Here is a 23,549-nt window from a genome sequence, read left to right as displayed (position 1 = left end):
TGCCAGATCGTCATAAAATTTCTCCCAATGGCTTACCAGATGCATTTAAAGTAATATCTCAACAAACCAGTTATTTTCTTTCTATGTTTAAATTTTTTTCAAGCTAATACAGGTTGAAATTTTTTTTCAAACATGTGAGAATATGATTCCTGATAATTTTAGCTAGTTTTAATACATTTTGGACCAATCTTGACCCTCCAACATTTGTCTAGTTTGGTGAAAAATCTCAACAAGCCAGAAAAATGCATGAGAGTCAAAATTGGTCCAAAATGTATTAAAATTAGCTAAAGTTGTCAGGAGTCATATTCAAACATGCTTGAAAAAAAATTCGACCTGTATTAGCTTGAAAATAATTTAAATTTGGAAAGAAAATCACTGGTTTGTTGAGATATTATTAATTTAAAATGCATCTGGTAAGCTATTGGGAGAAATTTTATGACGATCTGGCTTGATTTTAGCCATCACGCAGCATCAAGCAATTCATCACGCGTTTTGCTAAACCCGCTGCTAGAGTCCTAGTTTTTGCGTCATTATCATTTACTAAAATGTGAGTTCAAAGGAAATAGAAGCTAGTCTATCCACAAATACTAAAAAGATGCCCTCAGTCATCTGAACAAGTGTTAGGTTAGTGTCTTTCTTGATATGTGAACCAAGAAATGGGTGCAAGCTATGTTAAAGGTTTACTTGCAACAAAATTCACATTACAGTTATTTGGTATCAAAAGATTCACTATGTCTTACTTTGCTGTGTTGTAGGTGCAAAATATGTGGAAATGTGATTACAAACTCAAAAACGAACAGTTGATCGCCGCCATCACGAAACCGCCGTAGATCATAATCAGTTTATTTTTCTGATGTAGTCATTCCATTTGGTTATTGTTTTGACACGTGATGTTCTCACGTGAATTGAAAGGCCAATAAAAGGCTCAATATAAAACACTTTGTAGCACTAGTTTATGACAAACACTTGGGTTTTATCAAAAACCCCGTACCAAATATAGATGCTCGCTAGTTTACAGTTTTGTTTCGACTTGGTCTAATCATCTAGTCGTAATTTGATCATGTGACCCATACTTCCTGCCAAACAGCGCGAATAATTTCTGCAGCATTTTTCGATTATCACAGGTGACCAACAGACTCGTCATGTTTATCAGACAATGATTCGTACTCCTTCGAGCTAAGTTTAAAAAATTAAACGAATTTTCACTGTAGGTTATAAGATATCAGTGCTGAAAGTGACAGCATTACAATGACAATGAAATAGACGCGTAAGAGCAACAGACATGGTTTTATTGAATGCATGAAGTATATTTGTGAAAATATTTCGACGAATGAGGTTGCATGAAAGTGTAAACAGAAGCCATCTCGTTCATCTACGTCCATCTATGTCCCATTTGAGCCGTTTTGGAAAGAGATTCTAATCTACGGCTGTTTTGTGATGGCGACAATTAACTGTTCATTTTTGAGCTTTTAATCACATTTCCACATATTTTGCACCTACAACACAGCAGAGTAAGACATGGTGAATCTTTTGATACCAAATAACTGTAATGTGAATTTTGTTGCAAGTCAACCTTTATGGGACTGATACTAGCAAGTGCAAAGGACAATTTTTATCCAAATTCTTCATTTGTAAGACAGCAAATAGCCAAGTAATGAGTAGGCAATTTTTGTAAAGCTTCAAGAACTTTTTTGCATCATCCTTTCTTTTGTATTTATTATCTATATTTAGTCCTGTGTCAAGGCTGAACACTTACCTTAACTGAGTAAAGCCTAATTTCCCAATTGGGTTAGGGCAACTTCTTTAGGTACCACAATCTTACAAGGGTATAAGGTCTATTCAATGAATCTCTAACGGGGAACAGCACTCAAGAACTTTTGTCAGATATTATAACCTTACTGTTATTGTGTTATGAGGCTATGGCTATTCATTGAGTTTACGTAATCTAGCTAAAACCGGGAATTGTGTTTTACGTATCCATCTGATGTTGAAGGTCAAAACTGAAGGAAATGGCGGAGATGAGTTCAGTTGATACGTTTGGGGAGAATTTGAAGAATCTCTTACTGCAACCACCATACAGAGGACAGAGAGTCCTCGGGGTAGATCCTGGCTTTACTAATGGTTGTAAGATGGCTGTTATCTCCGACTCTGGTGAGGGATGTATAGATTTGTCTCTAATATAGTAGATGCTCCCACGACGTAAACAATCCGTAACAGCAACGTTGAAATGAATGTAAACTGCCTAATTCGTTCCAAAATCTTACTAAATTCATCTCCTTTGCCCTTCAAATAGGAACAGACAAAACTCAACTTTTCAATTTAATGATTACAGTAACCGGTATTATTGGTTTGTATCAACATCTTTTTTCTGATTACTTTCACTTGGTTTAGTGTTCAGGATTATGGTAATTTGTCATTAAGTTAAGGGGAGCACACGTATTCAATGTCAATTTAAATCCACACTTTCACTTTTTTTCTAGGCTGCAAGATCTTTGCTGCAAAGAAGAAAAAATGTAGCCTTAAAATAAAGTAAAACAAAATTATACATTTACTGGGGTGTCTGTCCGTCCATTTGTTTGAAGCCCGGTTAAAGGTTAGGATAACAGAATGCTTTTAACGAGACTCCAACACGTGAAATTAACTTTGTTAGGCCGAGACTCTAACACCTGCACCTATCACCCTCTTCTAGGAGTGTCTAAATACATGTGCAGAGAGTTATTCTCTGTGTTTTATTGGCACATCTGATGATCTGCCATGACACATCTGATGATCTGCCATGACACATCTGATGATCTGCCATGACAAATCTGATGATCTGCCATGACACATCTGATGATCTGCCATGACACATCTGATGATCTGCCATGACACATCTGATGATCTGCCATGACACATCTGATGATCTGCCATGACACATCTGATGATCTGCCATGACAAACCTGATGATCTGCCATGACAAATCTGATGATCTGCCATGACACATCTGATGATCTGCCATGACAAATCTGATGATCTGCCATGACACATCTGATGATCTGCCACGACACATCTGATGATCTGCCATGACACATCTGATGATCTGCCATGACAAATCTGATGATCTGCCATGACGCATCTGATGATCTGCCATGACACATCTGATGATCTGCCATGACACATTTGGCGATCTGCCATTACACATTTGACGATCTGCTATGACACATCTGATGATCTGCCATGACACATCTGATGATCTGCCATGACACATCTGATGATCTGCCATGACACATCTGATGATCTGCCATGACACATCTGATGATCTGCCGTGGTACATTAGACTGTCAGGGTACTAGTATATATATTATATCATTTTTTACTTTATGTACGACAAAATGGAAAATGATATTTTTAGGGCTAATTATGGGATTTCCGTTATTCAAATTGATTTTGACAACTTGCACAGCCTTGAAGCTTTACGCTATGTGGAATTTCTTATGTAATACAAAGCAAGGTCTCTACATGAATTATTTACGTTATGTGGAATTTCTTATGTAATACAAAGCAAGGCCTCTACATAAATTTTTTACATTATGTGGAATTTCTTATGTAATACAAAGCAAGGTCTCTACATAAATTATTTACGTTATGTGGAATTTCTTATGTAATACAAAGCAAGGCCTCTACATAAATTATTTACGTTATGTGGAATTTACATAAAATGTTTACGTTATAGCAGTGTCTACTGTACCGAGATCGATGTAGATTATTTGCTTTTAGTGGGTGGAGTATAAAGTGCTTGCTTCTAGTGAATGCTGCATTTTCTTAGCATTGGTTTTGTACTCTATCAGCGGTATCCGTGGATCACATCAGAATTTTACTGCAACAGACAGCTAATTTATTTCTAAAGTGTTTAATGTGATCTGGCTCACTCCGGTAACTCTCGAATCAACCCTACATAATGAAAATCACATCGTCTCATTTACAGGAGAGGTACTCGACACAACTACTGTGTATCTACACAACAATACTAACCGTGGCTCTGAGATGAAGACCTTGATCCAGTTTGTTATCAAACACAAGTAGGCAATTATAAACTCTCTGTATGGCTTTTAAATAACCTTCACCGACGACAGTTTGTGCAACCGTAGCTATAGTATTATCAATGCAAGGAAATAGGATTTATAGAGTTACGTCAAAGTTGAGACAGCGATGTATCTCATCACTCTAAGTACAGTGGACCCTCGTCATACGGTATTAATTCATTCCAGTGTTGGCATCGTAAGGCAAAATTTTCGTATAGAGGGGTAAACCCATAGTAATTAACTAATGCAAACAACTCCTGGTGAAAATCATCAGAATTTTATATTCGTACTGTACATATTGAAAGTTAGTTACAAAATGATATGTTAACCTTAGTAACTATAATTACCTACAGTAACTTTGGTGTGTTTAGGGATTATGAATCTGCAATAAAATTTAATGTTGCAATGTAATATGTGCAGTATATATCATAGGAAGCTCTTACTTTTGAGGCAAAAAAATAACATAAATGTTGAACTTAACTTAAATGAATTTCACTTACTACACGCATACTTAAAGTTAAGTTTTAGTATGTATCTTTAAAGAATAGAGAAAGCATAATATTATTATGCTTTATTAGTTATCTTGAGGTGTTGACTGATGCTCTAAAAAAAGAATCAAGGAGATTGGTCCACTAGAAGCTGAGATATAGCCAGCCAAACACAGGTCTACCTAATAACGAATCAGAGGAAAACCCTTCGAAAATCCCGAGAATTGTGACGTATGAAATCGACTTATTGGTCATGTGCCGGAGTTGCGCACCCTTACCGCTGTTACGTATAATGATTGTTTTATGCTACAAGATGTGAAACGCTTCTCGCCATAGTAAAGAATTTTCAGACTAGCTCTGGTTTCTCAGGAAAATCAAGCAAACATTGTGTGGTAAAGGCATTTGCCCACAACCCCTCGCCATGATTTTTCAAAACAGAAGAGCAGATTTTGACTACCCTAGGACACTTATGTATTCGCGGCATCTAACTTTCGCGTTTTCGCGGTGTCATCCTCTCGCGAAAATTTAATGAGCGAAACTAAACTATCATAACGAACGAGCGAAAACGCGAAGTTAATTAGCTTTGTTCATTGATATCCACAATAAAATCGTCATATTAGAAATGCAGGCAATTTTCGCCTGTGGTTGGGATCAATGGGAAATTTCTGGTAAACTCATTATAGCTAATACACCGACTGAGCAGCATGGCAAAGCAAATTAAGATTATATCAGTTTAGTCACCGAATTTGTAACTGATGAGGATGAAAGTCTGGTAGGTGAAGTCATAAAATTGCAGAATAATTATTGTAGTGATGAATTTTATTACCAACCAAAAACAATATCAACCCTCATCAAGTCTAACCACATTATCTCTTCCACTGCCAACCATGTACAAATTAGCTACCGGCCTAGTGCCAGCCATTTTACCGAAATTGCCGATATTGCTTCATGATATGTATACAGTATTTTTTCAAGTTCTACTTTAATTATCTGTATAATCACGAAAATCTAAATTGGCTATTATGTCATCAACAACTAATTACCTGTTTTATGACTCGCGCGGGGTAGTTGATGAACTCACAGAAAAATGTTCGTTTTTAGATTAGCAATTCTCAAACAAAAGTTTAAAATTGCTTCGTTGTTTTAGGCTGATTTTATAGAGAAATCTTCGGACAACACAGTCAATTTCATAAAACACTTAAAGACCGTGGGTTATGTGGTCAACAAATAATAAAATCAGGTTACCAGACAATTGCTGAGAAAGTCCAAAAATGCGTTTATGGCAGTGGCCCCTAGAAAACGCATAAATGCGTTTATGGCAGCGTAAGGGTTATACAGTTTTGGTTGTGAAGTTGGTTGCTACCTATCTATTTTCTTTTTCTTGGGATTCGAATGTGAAAGTCACAGCGAGAGGAACCTAGACGTCATTGATAGTCTAAAAAACAAATGGCAGCAAGTGATCAAATTGAATTGCCTATCTCACCCACACATTTCAACCTGTGGTTTACAAATACGAACTAGTCCCAAATTGAATTTTTTTCTTATTAGCAAACTGGACCTGAGGAATGTAATCTGTTTTTTCCACTGCATTTCTTTTCACATCACTATATTTTCGCACTCATCAGAACCGCGAAATTAAGTTGCAGCAAAATTTTATTCTGTGTGCTACTCACGAAACTAAATACTAGCGAAATATAAGTGTCCTAGGGTATTGTGCTTCAAATTTTAACTCGATCTCCACGGATATGCTCCGAAGATCCTCTGTTCAACGAACGGCGCGTGTATAGTCTATATACGACATCTGCGATTTGCAGTTCGTTTAGAATAAGAAATGGGAATGTGAATTTTTGTTCATTCATCATTTTTCTACTGTGTACCTACTGCAGCATTCAGTTGATTTTCATGATTATCATCACTACTAACAGACTGTAAGTTCACTACAGCCATAATTTTAAAAAGAATAACTTGACCGTGCTGCTATTGCTGTAAGAAAAGAAAACGATAACTTTTGATTTGATTTTTCTTTTTATCTATTATCTTATCTATGATTATTTTTTATGATTAATATAATAATCATAATGCATATTATACAAAATAATAATATAATTGCGTATAGAATAAATGATGTAACTAATATAATTTGTAGAAAATTCCAAATGATAACTGAGATTGATGATTGATTTAATTGATTCCATTTATTAGCTATAGTTAAAAAAAATCTGAACAGCGCTAAAGATGAGTCTGAATAGGGAAGCTAAGTGGGCGAACAAAAAAACTGAGCTGAACTAGCAAGATAGCGAAATGTTGCGAAATAATAGATGCATGTAATTATTTTATGCTAAAACTATTTTATACTAAATCTACACGACAGAGGGACTGGTTCGGAATTCTCAGAGTAATGATTGTTAGGCCCAATTTGATTGTTCTATACTTCCAGGAATCAAACCAATTAAAACGCCGTGATTGTTATAGGAGAGCGCATTAGTTGGCTTAATTGACCAATGGCACGCAAGTCGATTTCATACGTCATATATTGATGATTACCAAAACACTTGTTTTTTGGTAGACCTGTGTTTGGCTGGCTATATCTCAGCTTCTGGTTGGTAAATCTCCTTGATTCTTTTTTTAGAACATCAGTCAACACCTCAAGATAAATAATAAAGCATAATAATATTATGTTTTCTCTATTCTTTAACTATTTCACTGAACTTCAACTGTTTCATCGATTGAAATTCTCAGTCACAGCAGTTGGTATTTATAGGTTTGTGTTAATTACTAGTTAGGAAGTGCAACTGCCATGCATATCCCCCTCTTGCTGTCAGTTGTGTCGACCAAGACTGCACCATGGTTTTGTCTTTATGGCAGCTCACCATGACACTTAGTTGTTATATGTTGTTTGCCAGAAACAGCCAGAAATTAACAATGTCTGCCAGAAATTTCATTTGGCCATGCATATCAGGCATTGAACATAAAAAATGTTCTATATTTCAAGGAAATTTGACAAGAAATTACAGTTCAACATACCCACTCTGTTGTATAGTTGTAGTGTAATAGCCTTAGGAAATGGCACGGGCTGCAGAGAGACCGAGGCTATCATATCTGATTGCATAAGCTCAGGTTGGTTTCTCCCACTCAGTGTAAAGTATTCCATAGTGAATGAAGATGGTTCCTCTGTATACAGTGTATCTGAGATCGCAGAGAAGGAACTTCCTCATATGGATCAAAACCACAGATCTGCAGGTAATTGTATATATTGGCAGTTAAAGGTATGACATATGTTTCAAAAGGCAGCAACACTTTTTCTAAAATATTTAATAAAACTAAATTTAGATTCACGCTCCATAGTTTATTATCTACAAATTGTTATAGTACTTTGTAGTATTATTAGCAGCGTACTTTCAAGTTGCCTACCCTTTTTGTGAAAACTGCAAAAAAGATGTTTCATTCATGTAGTTTAAAGTGAGCTACCCTAGGACACTTATGTATTCGCCTCATCTAACTTTCGCGTTTTCGCAGAGTCATCCCCTCGCGAAAATATCATGAGCGAAACTAAACTATCATAGCGAACGAGCGAAAACTCGAAATTAAATAGCTTTTTTCATTGACAGTCCAAGAAACAAATGGCAGCAAGCTATCAAATTGCATTATCGATCTCGGCCACACAATACTACCTGCGGTTCAGAATTACAAGCTAGTCCCAAATTGAAATTTTTTTCCGACTGGTGAACTGGACCTGAGGAATCTAATTATGTTTGTTCCACTGTATTTATTTTCACATCACTATATTTTCGCACTCATTAGAGCTGCGAAATTAAGTTACAGCGAAATTTCACTCTGTGTGCTATTCACGAAACTAAATACTAGCGAAATGTAAGTGTCCTAGGGTATACTCAGAAAATTTCTTCTATTATTATACAAACATGTTTCATTAAAAATGCTACTGCCAAACTGGTGTAAACTTTGAGGCAAGTGTCATAAGTGTCATAAGTTCGGGCCTTTTGCTAAAAGCAACTAAATAATTTCAGCTCAGCGATGAAGTGCCAAACTTGGAACTGACACTTTCAGACAAGTTCAATCACATGACATGTTCTGATCAATGTAGATGATAGCATTGAAATTTTGTTGTTGCATCTGTTGTCGCTATAGCTGATCCATTCACAACCATTCTCTCTTTCAACAAACACCAACAACTAACACTAGTTTGAAAAGTTTAGTTTGTACTTAACAATTGCTAGAGAAGACACAGTAGCTTTTGTTTGCTGTTCAATATGCATGATCCTTAGCTATATTTTAAATATCTGTTTGCATAGCAACTCATAAAATAGCTACAGTCAATACAATCATCCGCTGCCACCCAGCTATGGCATAAATTGTGTAATGGTGCTATTTTGCCTAATTGTGTGTAATAAAAATTTACTTGTTTTTCCTAGAAGGGGAAGACAACTTCCTTATATGTCTTACGCTAAACATATAAGGCCTACAATTTATATATACAGAACGTCCTACAACCACACATAGACTACAAATTGTACAGTGCACCCTCGAGATACGATGTTAATTTGTTCCAGGGTTGGCATCGTATGGTGAAAAATTCGAATATCGGGGTATAGAGATCATTGTAATTATACTATGCAAACACCCCTTGGTGAAAATCGTCAATTTTTTTTATAAAAATGTGTACATATTGACAATTAGCAACAAAATAGTATGTTAACTTTAGTAATTATAGTTACCTACAGTAACTGTATTGTATTTAGTGTATTTTAATGGTTACGATCTGCAATAAAACGCAAAATTATAATGTGTGTACCAAATGTAGTACGTACGGTAAGGAGTTCTTGCCTTCAAAAGGTACGCATAGCATAATCTTTGAATTCACTTCAAGTTTAGCTTGCTATGCCTACACTTAAAACTAAGTTTTAGTATGTATTTTGAACTATTTTACTGAATTTCAACTTTTTATCACCAAATTTTATCCTTCAGCAGTTCCTATCTTCACTTTCACTATAAACTTTAGCCTATCTGGTTGAAACCTTTTTCAACCTAAATAAATAAGGCCGAGCGATGCAGTTATAGAAAGCGGCCTCTCGCACACTTGACCATTTAATGGCTACCGAAAAGAAAAATAAAATTATGTTTTCTATACTGGACGTACATACCAGAGAGGAGGCAAAAACGTATCAATGCTAATTATGGTGCTGTACACTTGAAAATAAATTTAAAACGTAATGAATTGGAATTTTTTAGCAGGCTAAAAGAAGTTGTCCATTCTTGTCCAATTATTTTACCTTTTCTACGAAAAAATTGATGGTGCAATGCAGAAAATTGCTAGCTAGCGCTTGTAAAAGGATCCAGAGAATGTGGTACAGTAGTTTGTCTTGTATGAAATGTGCACAAGAATCAATGTAACCATACATACAAAGTTTGTACGTATTTATACCCTATGGGGGGACAGGGCTTTAGCAAGTTTCAGAAAGTAATGTGGATGCGTCAACTATCTTGAGTAGCTAGTTATATGAGTTACATACATACGTACGTACATACATACATACATACGATGAATTGTATTCACGTAGAAGATAACAAGCCCACATGCAAAGACATGGTTAAACAAGAAAATATAACATAAAATCACAAGGAAACAAAATGAATAAAATATGAAAAACATGTCACACAAGAGATAAATAATATATATTATACATGCATTGTTTTAATGTACCAGTCCACATCAGTAAATTAAACACTTGAAATATTTCTGCGAATGTGGGATTTTCTGTATCTTCTACATCCTCGCCTTTACTAAATGGTTGCTCCTTTTGAATGCTGATCACGTGCATGACCTAGCTCATTCAAATCTTCAGTCGGAAGCTCTTTCTTGTGCTTGCTTTAATGGAGTTCTTGTTTTAATAATAATTGCAAATGCTGATTGGTTGCTATCATATTCCTTGACAATGTTAATAATACGGGTCCCTTCTTCTTATTTACGACATCCAACTCTGTTGACATAGAAATCATTTTTCCTTCGTTTTGTAACGTTTGTATCGGTTCAGATTCCATAGATAACAAATTAAATGTAGATAGTTGTAGTTATATACGTATGCTGACTTAAAAGTTTATAGTAAAAGCTATAATAACGCTACAAATGAATATTTGCTCTCGCTTGTGTAGTTTACACGAAATTTTCCACGCGGACATGAGAGAAGTCGATCATCGTGTCTCTTCTAAACGTTCTAAGAATGTTTTCGGCAAACTATATTTCGGTGTTTTTTTTATTTCGACGTGTGTTATGAGCACACCGACGGCCAAATTTTAACTCGGGTGAAACTTTTCTCAAATTCGTATGGTGAAGTAAAATTCGTATAGCGAGGTGAGGATATCACAATGTTTGATTTCGTAAGGTGAAAAAATCGTATATCAGGGTAATCGTATCTCGAGGGTGCACTGTACTTAACTAGCCTAATTCTCGGCGTTGCTTGGGTAATAAACAATTACTCAATAAATTTGGGTGACATACCTGATAAGCCAGTTAAGCTGAGCTTACCTTTACTAAAACAACTGCCACGTTTGCAGACAGCTTAATAATCGTTATGATACATGTACGTGTAACTATCAACTGTGCTAGTTAATGATCCCAAGCGCGTGATTATTTTAACTGATGTAATGAATGTGCTAACAGTTTGGCTATCATGGTGGATTATATTGCTGGTCTGCCGACCGGGAGGTTCTGAGATCAAATCATCTACAATGCAGATTTTTCATTCCTAGATTTTAAGCACTATAACTGGACAGGCGTCGAGCTTTGATATTTATGTAGATGTAATTAGTATAGCCCATCTTCTCTTCTATAGCGCCTGTACACAGTGCAATAGTCATAAGCACATGGATATAGAGTCTAACTGATCCTGCGTTGTTACCTAGCATTTACTTACATTTCTAGTGTCAATTGCGAGGCGTCTGCAGGATCCGCTTTTAGAGCTTATTAAGATAGACCCACAGCACATCGGAGTCGGCATGTACCAGCACGATGTCTCTGAGGCTAAGTTAAAGACTCGTCTAGACTCAGTTCTTTCAGAATGTGTGAGCTTCGTCGGCATCGATATCAACACTGCTACGGAGCATGTGCTAAGGTAGTGTTGGTCATATAGACAGTTCTGTCTCACAACGGCTCTAGAGTCTGATGGCTTACAGTCAAACCTCTACTTAGCTTTATAACTAGAGGTTTGACTGTATACAAATTGTTTTACATGTGATTGTCAATGTAATATAATAGATTGATTTGGATTGGTTGATTATATGATCAGATAACTTTACTGTTTATGTTTGTTTTCATAATTCATCTAACCAATTGTATTTTTTTTTCAAGTGTAGAATTTTTATTTTTGATTTACTTGCATAATTCCATCAAAATAATGTTACTGACATTTATATCCCTCTTTGAGATAGTTGTTCTTGTCTGTTTCTCTTGCAAATAATTAAGGCAATGGTTAGAAGTAGTGTTAGACAGGCTTCCATTGCTGTATCATATATACCATATCGTTTATCATCTATCAGTTCTATCATTTATAGTACTAAAGCTGTTATTTCCTGGTATGTCATCCGCATTACATGCATTAAGCTGAGGTACATAGAGATTGTGAATTTTGCGAGTTTCAATTCGATCTATAATAAGTTCCACCTCATTCAGTCTCATGATGTTGAGAATCTAGCTAGCTCTATTAGTAACAGAATAATGTTTAGGAAGGCTCCCTTTTATCAACATTCACAAGTTTGCTCTCTGGCTGATTTTCCCACTGATCGAGAATCGCATCGTGTAAAAATTGCAAACGATGCTGAGACCGATTTTGTCCAACGAGAAATTTTATCGAGCTGTGCCCAATTGATGGACGATTCTAGGCTGATTTTCAATTTCAGCAGCCTATGAAATCACTTTCACAGCGAGTCACACATTGTCATTTAAAGTGAATGCCGTATTTTTTTCACATTTGTGTTATTTTGTCATATTTTCAATTACGAGTAATAATTCTCTTGGCAGCACCCCTGAATAGTGCTGTCAAGAGAACTATAGCTCACCTTCAACTATTGCAAAGGCATGTTAATTGAAGTATCTGCTTCAATTATCATGCCTTTGCTATGATAGTTGAAACAGATTATGTTAGCAAAAGATCATCCTCTCTATAGTTATACATTATTAGTGATGAGCTGGGCTCTGCAAAATAATTGATTAACTTGCTAAAAATGTTCACGGGAAATATCGTAGGAAACAGTCAACCAAATGCAAAAGATGACTCACTAAAAATATATCGGCTAAAGTTGTTTGTTCCTGCAAATAAAATGGGCAAAATCGCCCACCCTCGGTCCAAACTCGTCATGGCGTGGACGAAAAGAATCTGCTCGATAGCTCCTATAAAATTATTCAGAGATCGGCCACAAAAACTCGGTTTGCAAATCGGCTGGTGTGAATGTAGCTTTAGATTGATTTCTAACAATAGAGATTGAGTACTCTGTGTCCGTCTCTTCTCTTAAATATTTTACACTTGATTTAATATTAAGTAAGCTATTTTATTTGGGTAGGTTTGTTTCTTTACTTCAGTGACTCCAGTCATTTAGACTCGAGGATTGTTGGGGTACTTATCCAATTCATAGGAAGATTTGGTTGTGGCGCAGTGTGAACAGTGTGTAAAAGGGCTGAATTACGTTATAAATAGCATTGACAAATTGTGAAAGTTTAATTGGTGTTTAACCCTGCAGTATTCAACCCAGCAGTGTTTAACTCACCATGTACCCAGCAGTGTTGAACTCACCATGTACCCAGCAGTGTTGAACTCACCATGTACTCAGCAGTGTTGAACTCACCATGTACTCAGCAGTGTTGAACTCACCATGTACTCAGCAGTGTTGAACTCACCATGTACTCAGCAGTGTTGAACTCACCATGTACTCAGCAGTGTTGAACTCACCATGTACTCAGCAGTGTTGAACTCACCATGTACTCAGCAGTGTTGAACTCACCATGTACTCAGCAGTGTTGAACTCACCATGTACTCAGCAGTGTTGAACTCACCATGTACTCAGCAGTGTTGAACTCACCATGTACTCAGCAGTGTTGAACTCACCATGTACTCAGCAGTGTTGAACTCACCATGTACTCAGCAGTGTTGAACTCACCATGTACTCAGCAGTGTTTAACTCACCATGTACCCAGCAGTGTTGAACTCACCATGTACCCAGCAGTGTTGAACTCACCATGTACTCAGCAGTGTTGAACTCACCATGTACTCAGCAGTGTTGAACTCGCCATGTACTCAGCGGTGTTGAACTCGCCATGTACTCAGCAGTGTTGAACTCACCATGTACTCAGCAGTGTTTAACTTACCATGTACCCAGCAGTGTTGAACTCACCATGTACCCAGCAGTGTTGAACTCACCATGTACTCAGCAGTGTTGAACTCACCATGTACTCAGCAGTGTTGAACTCACCATGTACTCAGCAGTGTTGAACTCACCATGTACTCAGCAGTGTTGAACTCACCATGTACTCAGCAGTGTTGAACTCACCATGTACCCAGCAGTGTTGAACTCACCATGTACCCAGCAGTGTTGAACTCACCATGTACTCAGCAGTGTTGAACTCACCATGTACTCAGCAGTGTTGAACTCACCATGTACTCAGCAGTGTTGAACTCACCATGTACTCAGCAGTGTTGAACTCACCATGTACTCAGCAGTGTTGAACTCACCATGTACTCAGCAGTGTTTAACTCACCATGTACCCAGCAGTCTTTAACTCACCATGTACCCTGCAGTCTTTAACTCACCATGTACCCCGCAGTCTTTAACTCACCATGTACCCCGCAGTCTTTAACTCACCATGTACCCAGCAGTCTTTAACTCACCATGTACCCAGCAGTCTTTAACTCACCATGTACCCAGCAGTCTTTAACTCACTATGTACCCGTAGTGTGAAAATTGAGAATGATATTCAATGTTTCAATTCAATTTACATCAATTTGTACCTACATGTACTACACGCCTATATTTTATAATACAGAAACAAAAATTGCTTGTTTATATTATTATGCTAATTACTTACTACTAGCTTATTACACTATCCAACTATCTATTATAATGTTTCCAGCTTGATACTTCAGGTCTACTTAACAAGTTACTTCAAATTTGGTAAGAAGTAAATAAAAATGGCTCACCAGATCATGTGATGTGACCATGTGATTATCAGCCAATCAAGTTTAGTATCATTGCGTGGCTAACAGATTACTTTTTTGGCCTAAGTAGAAGTTTTATGTTTATAGTAGGGCAACTCTGCAAGACTGCTAATGCATTTATATTACATGGGATACTGTGGAGTTGAGGCAATGCTTGGAGATCATATTTGCACTGCACCCTTTGTAGATTCCTCATCTAATTAGTTGTTTCTCGTTTAGCCACAACATATTGCTCTGATATGGCTACTAGCGGCATTGATTATAAATCTCATGCAGCTGCTAGCTGTTTTTTGTTTATTATAGTCATGTGTCAGGCCTGAACAAGTCAAAAGCTGTTGCAATTCTTAAAGAAAGAGAAAGGGTTGGCGGAAGGTTCGTTTGCAGAGAACAGCTGCTCAACGTAAAGGGTCTTGGTGCTAAATCATATGAACAGTGCGCTGGTTTCATTACCATCAGGTAGGTTAGCTTAAATATTTGTCATTGTGGTCAATCAGGCTAGACTGGCCGAGCAGACAACTCTTAGCTAGCAAATTATTTGTTTATTGTACCAAATCGTGTTATCTTCTAACTGGGTACCTGCGCCTATGAAAATGCCTGTTCGTTCAGTATTATAGTTTATATAAATGTATATGGCTAGAAGTAAGCAAATAAAATGTATCTGGTGTGATCATATCAGTACAGATTGTTATCTTCAACTATTAAAAATAAAATGTCTAAAAATTTATCTTTAATGATCATTAAAAACACAATTTTACCGCTGTTTGGTTTAAAAAATGTAAATTCCTGCGTATAAGTCAAAAATTTAACACCAAATTTCAAGCTTAAACATTCATCCTCAACTTATACAGCGGTCATGTTTTTCATGACATGAATTCTAAAAAAATTCAACTTCAAAAATACCATTGCAAATCAAAATTACATGATATGACATATAGGGATTTATTTATAAAATAGTAAAATATTAGCTATCATATTCAACATGAAATGGATCAAACACAAAGTCCCCTTCTTTCCCATTCAAATTGTCATCACTGGGATTCTCTTCTGGAGTAATGCATTTTTTTCAAATTTAATGCCCTTTTGTAGTATCTGCTGACAAGCCCACACTTCGGTAATTCATTTGACACATCAACTATTGTCCATCCATCTATTCATCCTTTTCTTGCACATGAATCATGATTTCTGACAGAAATCTGTCTTGCGGCATGGTTTTTCTGTTAAAAACATACACATTATCAAAGGTGGCAGTTTCATTCTATTGGAGAGGCAGCCCAGTACGATGGTGAAGTATTGTTTTTCGTGTCTTGTGGTTTTCGCTAGATCTGTTGTCTCTCGTATTAATTGTATATATTGATATATACAATAAATATACAATATATATATATTAATCTCATATATTAATTAAACGTATTGCCTATGGCGCAAAAAATGTGGACGTTTTTGCTGACGGCATTCTTTTTGAATGCCATTTTCTCAGCTACGCATCGCCCCCTCTGATGCCGACTGAACTATTAGCGATTAAAGGGTTTGAACCAGGGATGAGGGTCGACCTATGCAGCAGGTACATGTCAAAACCAGGAATTTTAAACCAAACTTTAGACCTCGACATATACGGCCAAGTCGACTCATGGAATTTATGCTATTTGATATCATAACAAAATGAGGATTATTTTAATATATAATCTATAGATATTTACTAATTTCCTAATGAGTAAGAATGTTGTAAATGGGAATTTTAGTTTGCCAACAAAAGTGTCCAGGTTATTCCACACACCATTGTATTATCTATCTCACAAACTAACTGAAAGGAATACGAATTCAAGTGCTACATTAGTTCTCAAAGGCAGTTTTTTTATTAAAACAGTCAGTGATTCTGGTCTATTCTTATCTATTCTGGAACCACAAGCCTCATGAAATCCCTGACCCCGCCATGTGAAATACCACAGACATTCAAAATCATGGGCAGTTTTTTATTTCTGCCATTTTGGTTTGTTATGTTTTTACATGTTCGGCTTAATTTTGGATAGTACAAGTTGAGTAGGAGTGAATGGCGTTATTTTCCGTAGAATCGATCCGGGATCCAAGGCTATTCTATCCACTCCCAAAGGTGTGAATGGAAGGAAGAAGGCCAAGCTAAGCTTTGCCCCCAACCCTTTGGACCAGACAATGATTCACCCTTCCTCCTATGACGTAGCTGAAAGGTCGCTTTGCTTTTCCATTTAAACCATAGGCAGAGTATATTCCTCTCATTTACGTTGCGTCTTTCAGAGCTGAATTTTAGAGAATGACATGTAGTTTGCCAAACACTCCTCTGTATTGAAATACTGTAATACTTTTTTCGAATCTTCACAAATTGTTAGCCATAGACAGAACTCTAATGTGAAAACGCATGTTTACATATTTCTCAACTAAATGCTGGTTCACACTGCATTGCTGCATGTCAGGGTTGTCCTCCCAACGATTATTTGCTGCTTATGTGCACCATAGACTAATAGCATTGCCGAGGCAACACAGATATGTTAAAAATATGTTGGAAAACATTGCCACTGTCAAACATTTCCCATATTTCACCAAGTATCCATGACGATCTGTGTACTGTGCACCACTTCGGCTACGGTGCTTGGCTGTCATGGATAGTTTGATCTATATTTCCGTTTAAGATAGATGCTGTGGGACTAATATTTTCTCGTTTCGGTGATTGCGTTGTACAATGGGAACGGTACAGGCTATTCGCTCATGTAAAGTTGGATAGATTTGTGATAGTGTGAAAATTGTTATCACGTACGATCATCGATGTATTGTGGGATTACCGCCAACATGCTGTGATATAGTGTGTTAGCCAGTATGAAAGTTGACTAGATAGCGCACTCTGCTCGGTCAAAGCACATGTGTAAGTGCTTGTTTTACTCAGTGTGTAGTTCATTTCTGGGTGAAATCAAAGTGCTCTAGGTGTACTAGCCTGAATAGATAGAATTAAAGCATAGAGCAACATGTCAGCCATCTCTTCAATTATTTGTTTCGGCTTATTCTGAATTAGAAATTGTATGCTCTTGTTTTCTTTTTTTCAACATCAAAGTTTGTAAGATGTTAGGACTATTGGGATTATCATGTCTTTTCAAGCAGTTTTCAGTCACGATGCTTCTATGTTTGTCATAACGCAAACCAGGGAACCTACAACTGAGCCAAGTTACCTCTATTGATATGTTGGCCATTATTTAGGTTCTTAAAGCAGCTTCACATTGCTGTAGATGACTTGGGAAAGGAACAAACTGTCAAACAAGTGACGCAGTGGAGACTCAGTAAGCTTGTTCAGTATCTTATATAGTGTAACTATGAATGCATTTTATCTACCCTACAGGATGAAATATTTGAAGATTTAATTCGCGTACTGTCAATTCTGTGAATTATTAAAATCCGCGAGTAATTGGTTTTATTTTTAACACAAGGGAGAATAACTACTACCTCAAATTAAAAACTAGCCGCTAGGCAGAGTTAGTAAACATAGCTGAGTTGCAAACTCTTTTCAAATCACCGCCGGGGCTTTGAGTTAAGCTCATTGTCAATGCATCACACTTCTTTACTAAATTATTCAAGGTTCTCACAAGTTATTTGGAAAATCTCACCTGCAGTTTTTTACGTTGAAAAACTCCTAGCTTACCAAAAGTTGTTAGTGCACCAAAGGCCTCCAAATCGATGAATATTCATGAAAACCTCTGGATTCAGTCAAAAAGTTTTAGCTTAGCATGATCGACATAAATTTCCTAGCTAAATGGAAACCTAAACACGTGGTATACACAAGTGAAGGTTTTACTCTATTGCTAGCTGCTTTCACGGATTAATTCATCCACGAATAATTTAGTCCGCGAATATGCATGAAAAGACAATTCTTGCGAAATTTAACTCTGTGAATAATTTTATCCTGTAAGGTATATTGTTAGATTAAGGTCATTAGAGTTTTATTGACAGAGCAAGCTCCTTAATTAACTAGGATATAAAGCAAGAACTAGCAACTAGCTTGGCATTGTCCGGGTTTCTTTTATTCACAATCAAGTAGTGTAGAATTTCAAAAACAATTGCTACTCTACTTTCATGAAAACAATCAATGAATGTGTTCATTGAGGGCAATCGTCCTTAATGCATGTGAAGGTGCATCTTTGAGTTTCTAATCAGATGGTGTTTAAGATGCTGATTATCAGGAACTTGATGGAGTTTTGAAACCAAGTATTTTTGGCAGTCTGACAAAAGCTGCTGATCATATATGTGCGAAGTTTGTATGAAATCTGCCTAAAAATGAGGAAATTCAGCATTATAGCATTTGCTGTATCTGTTGTAAGACTAGTATCAGCTAACGAAGAAGGTCAAGATTCTTTTGTTATGGATAATCAAATTATTTAGACCGACCATATATGGACCAGCAGACGATGCTAAAATACAATGATCGATGTGCACCCTGACCAGCTTCGATGGAACTATGCGGCGGGAGATTTTAAGCTACATCTGCAGCTCAAACATTGCCTACCGATACTGATCTTGGTTACTGTAGTTACCACTTTAAAACAACCGCTAAATTAAGATGATTTTTTTCGTCAAAAAGCAAAACTAGACTTCATTAATATCACCTATTAAATCCAATCAAAATCACACAGCCACAGTTCTGTTGGTATCATACAGTATCATGGTTAAATACAGCATACTGCCACAGTTCTGTTGGTATCATACAGTACTTTCACTTACCACCCTTGTTCATACCACAGACAAGGAATTAGAGAGAGAAGCGACCATTTTGAGTACAGATGTGGACACTCTCACTGTGATCATTGAAGCCCTAAAACAGAGGCTAAATTATGACATCAGAGACAATATGACTAAGCCTTTGTTCCAGACAGGCAAGACTTCCATCGAATCTCTGCAGAAGGGTGATGACGTCACAGGAGTGGTAAGCTGCAAGCGATCACATACCATTTTTAGCCACTTGTCTTCGCAATTCTGGTACCTCAAATGTCTCTTTGCTGCCAAAGTCTAGTTAATTTTCATGTTTGTTATTTAGCAGGTTTATTTTTATTGTTTACCCTACAGGATGAATTTAGTTATAGTTCGCAAGTTAGTTATAGTTCGCAAAAATTGCCATTTCATGCATATTCGTGGATTAATTTATTCGCGGCTGAAAACTGTCACTCTATGAAGAGTTAATTCTATTACGTCTAGCAATAGAGTTAACCCTACGCATGCGCACATTGCGTGTTTCGTTTTTTATTTAGCTTACAACTACACGTACGGGTCGATCGTGCTAAGCTATAAATTTTTTGCTGCGTTCAGAGGTTTTCACGAATATTCATAGATTTGGAGGCCTTTGATGAACCAACTATTTGTGGTAAGTAATGAGTTTTTCACATTTACTAAATTAGTTGAATTTTACTTTGGTTTTTCGGTAAAACGCAATATTTATTTTTTCCATCCCTACCGCTTCATTATTTGTTTTAGTGTGAGAGAGAGATTTTTCATCATACACGGAAGCACAATGATTGCAAGGGTGGTAGATGTCATTCTTAGAAGATCACCAATCATTCAGGGAGGTATTGAAATTGAGGTAGAAGTGGCCGCAGCTGCTAACGAGGAGAATATATCTGTTTTAAAAAAGGAACAAAAACGTCTTTACGAGCACAAATCTTTGGCCAACCGGCAGAACTTTGCAATAGTAAGCCACGAGGAGAGTTCTGATGATAACTTCCTTACCAGTCATGTAGTAGCGAGAGAATCGCCTTCAACATCTACCCAAGACAGTGACGGTGACAGAGCTGCTATTACCAAAATAACTAGTCAGAGAGCACCATTACACGCTAGTATTCACTTATCAAGAGTACCAGTTTAATTTTATTGCTAGACAACCGCCATATGGACTAAACTGTTTATATTTACTCCATTCATCGTTTGTAAAATTTTATTTGTATTTGAACTATTTTATTTGTACACTCAAGTTTGTAATAAATTATAATATATCTATACATGAAATAAAATATATAATTTAATCATGTTTGCTGCAGCGATATCAATGAGTTGTTGATAAAGGGGGTCTAGGTTGACTGGTTGCTTCTCTGCCAATATTCCTGCCTTGATGAATATTACTACTTGTTTCTAGTTTTCGAAATCGGAGTAGGTTGTTTCATTCTCAATCTGCAGTAAACACAAAAAAGAAAAAATATTAATAAGTGTTACGGTAGTACAAAAACAATAGCTGAAGTATTTAATGAAAGCAATCAGGTTTTAAACAAAAGAATTAACTAATGCAGTTAATTATGGAAAAATGTATCTGCACTGCAAATCAAATACATGCCATAATGTCCAGATCAGAATATGATCGTACTCAACTTCGGTATTAGGGATTTATGGAGTTGATTTCAATGTAAAAAGACTAGGAGAGATTTTTTGCAATGACGAAGCCATGCCGAATAACTTGTGAAAACCTTGAATAATTCTGTAAAGTTTGATGCAATGGCAATAAAACTCGAAGCCCGGCGATGATTTTAAAGAAGTTTTGGAACTCGGCTACGTTTAGTACTTCTGCCTAGCGGCTATTTTCGCGATGACGCCATTCTGCATATCTTGTGACAACCTGGAATAATTTTGTAAATAAATGTGATGCATTGGCAATGGTGTTAGCTCAAAGCCCAAGCAATGATTTTAAAAATGTTTTGGAACTCAACTACATTTAGTATTTATATTAAAAACTAGCCTAGCGACTAGTTTTTAATTTGATGCAGTAGTTATTCTCCCTTGTGATTAAAAATAGAACTAATTCACGGAATTCAATAATTCGCGGAATTGACTGTTCGCGAAATTGCGAATTTTTATAACCAACGAATATTTTCATCCTGTAGGGTATTTTGCTTCACTTTTCCACGAATATGTCATTTGGTAATGTACCACAACTCCAATTTTCACATCATTTATTCAACGCTTTTGGGCCAACCTTTCACTGAAGCCTGGATCATTCAATGATTTTCCGCTTTTACTTTAAACCAAAGATTGTCAGACAATTTGTTTTTTTTTTGTTTTGTTAAAAACTACATATATTGTTTTAATTCTGCACCTATCACACTTTACCACTTGTCTGTTGGTTCTATCGTTGTTTGGTCAGATTTCATGGCTTACCAGTTTCGGCTGACCTAATCCTTGGAACTTTTTATACAATTGTGAGGCAGATTTGTGCATCTACAGTTAAGTTTCCAATAGCCATTTCTCTACAGTGTTTTACCCTGAATGTTAACATAAACCCCATAAACGTTTCCACTAATAATTATGTGAACTATTAGCATACAGACATTTTTTGCGAATCTAAACACGATACCATACAATAAGAATGTAGTACCTAACCACTTTTCTACTAAAACGTAAATGAAATAACTGGGAAATTTTTTTTGATTCAAATTAGTAAAGGAAATCAAGGTCGGTTAAGACAATTTATTCGGCAGTCGAGTTCAAAACTAAATTGTGCCCTTGGTGCGATTGCTACCCAGCAGAAAGAATAACAGAAGTATATTTCATCATATTGATAATATAATGATAATAATATAAAATAATCCCACGACCAAACAAGAGCGAAGCGATTGATTGGGAGATTTATGATAAATGCACATGTGCACACAACTCCCAAAAAATTATCCGTTAACAGCCGTCACCAAACCCTTGCAACGAAATCCTATCAACAAATTTAACTATTTTTCAGTAAAGTCGTTTAAGTATGATAATGATACAAAACGCATATAAACCTATTTAAATATGTTACCAAGCCTTTGAAAGGTTACCGCAAATTCCTATGACTAACCCATCTGATCGGATTATACACAAACTGACAGGTTAATTTGGACGAAAATCGCCACAAAACGCTTGAAAAGCTTGGTTTAATAAAAGTTAAGACCGGAAATTGAAACGCCGAGCGACAGAGAATAGAATGATAAAGTCGTGCGCATTTCATGAAAAAATAACGTGCACATTTCACAAGTCTATAGCATTGTAGAAGGTTTCTGTAATTAACGTGGGAGTACTGAAATCATTTCATTTTTGCCGATTTCAAAGTAACTGACATTTTAGTTTCTTGAGTACTTCGGTATTCTAACTGATGTACAACGCAGTGTAAGTAAAGGAAATGAAGATGATATTGTTTTCTAACGATTCTTATGAGATTTTAAGATTATGACATTATACTTATGAGATTATAAAAACTATGACGTTTTTAAATGTAAACAAAATTGTGTATTGGTTTTATATTATTACTATATTAATAATATTGGTTATTCTAATAATATCAGTGCATTTTACTTCTAATATTGGCCAATATTGCATTTCTCCTATTGCAGGGGGAGAAATATAAACATATAATCTTTTCCTTTCATTATTGCTATTTGTTGTATATAATAACACCCACACCCAGTACATTACAGCTACCATTGCAGTTATCCTATTGCACTGCAGTCCCATTTGACTGCTAATATTGCATTTCTCAGCCATCAGTACCCTTTCTTTTTTTCCAATATCTCTTTGGTCGTGGGCTGTATGACAGTGGAATTTCTAGTTTTAAAAGAATGTTTAAAAGCTCATCTATTGTACTATTATATACTATTATTCTCCTACTTTTAGCTACATTTTACGAATGAGCAGCTGAGCTTTGACCAATTGTAGGGTATTTTATTCTCATCAAAAACAAATGTGCAGCAATAGTATTTGTGCAGTGCGAGCAATATTGTTTCACATTTTTGTTATGCTTCAGAGTGATGTCATATCTT

General features: G+C 36.2%; 1 protein-coding gene across 1 annotated transcript in view; it reads left to right on the top strand.

Moving 5' to 3' along the window:
* LOC137401037 (S1 RNA-binding domain-containing protein 1-like) overlaps positions 1–23,549 on the top strand; it is a 33,697-nt gene that overhangs the window by 9,365 nt on the left and 783 nt on the right. The window contains exons 9-16 of the mRNA XM_068087380.1: positions 1,994–2,151; positions 3,965–4,058; positions 7,590–7,789; positions 11,487–11,676; positions 15,073–15,225; positions 16,836–16,970; positions 17,989–18,068; positions 19,524–19,705. Coding sequence (XP_067943481.1) covers positions 1,994–2,151; positions 3,965–4,058; positions 7,590–7,789; positions 11,487–11,676; positions 15,073–15,225; positions 16,836–16,970; positions 17,989–18,068; positions 19,524–19,705 — 1,192 coding nt within the window. The remainder of the gene's footprint in view (positions 1–1,993; positions 2,152–3,964; positions 4,059–7,589; positions 7,790–11,486; positions 11,677–15,072; positions 15,226–16,835; positions 16,971–17,988; positions 18,069–19,523; positions 19,706–23,549) is intronic.

This window comes from Watersipora subatra, chromosome 7 (assembly GCF_963576615.1).
Source record: "Watersipora subatra chromosome 7, tzWatSuba1.1, whole genome shotgun sequence".
Taxonomy (NCBI): Eukaryota; Metazoa; Bryozoa; class Gymnolaemata; order Cheilostomatida; family Watersiporidae; genus Watersipora; species Watersipora subatra.
The sequence above is the reverse complement of the archived record's forward strand: the minus strand, read 5'-3'. Positions and strand labels throughout refer to the sequence as shown.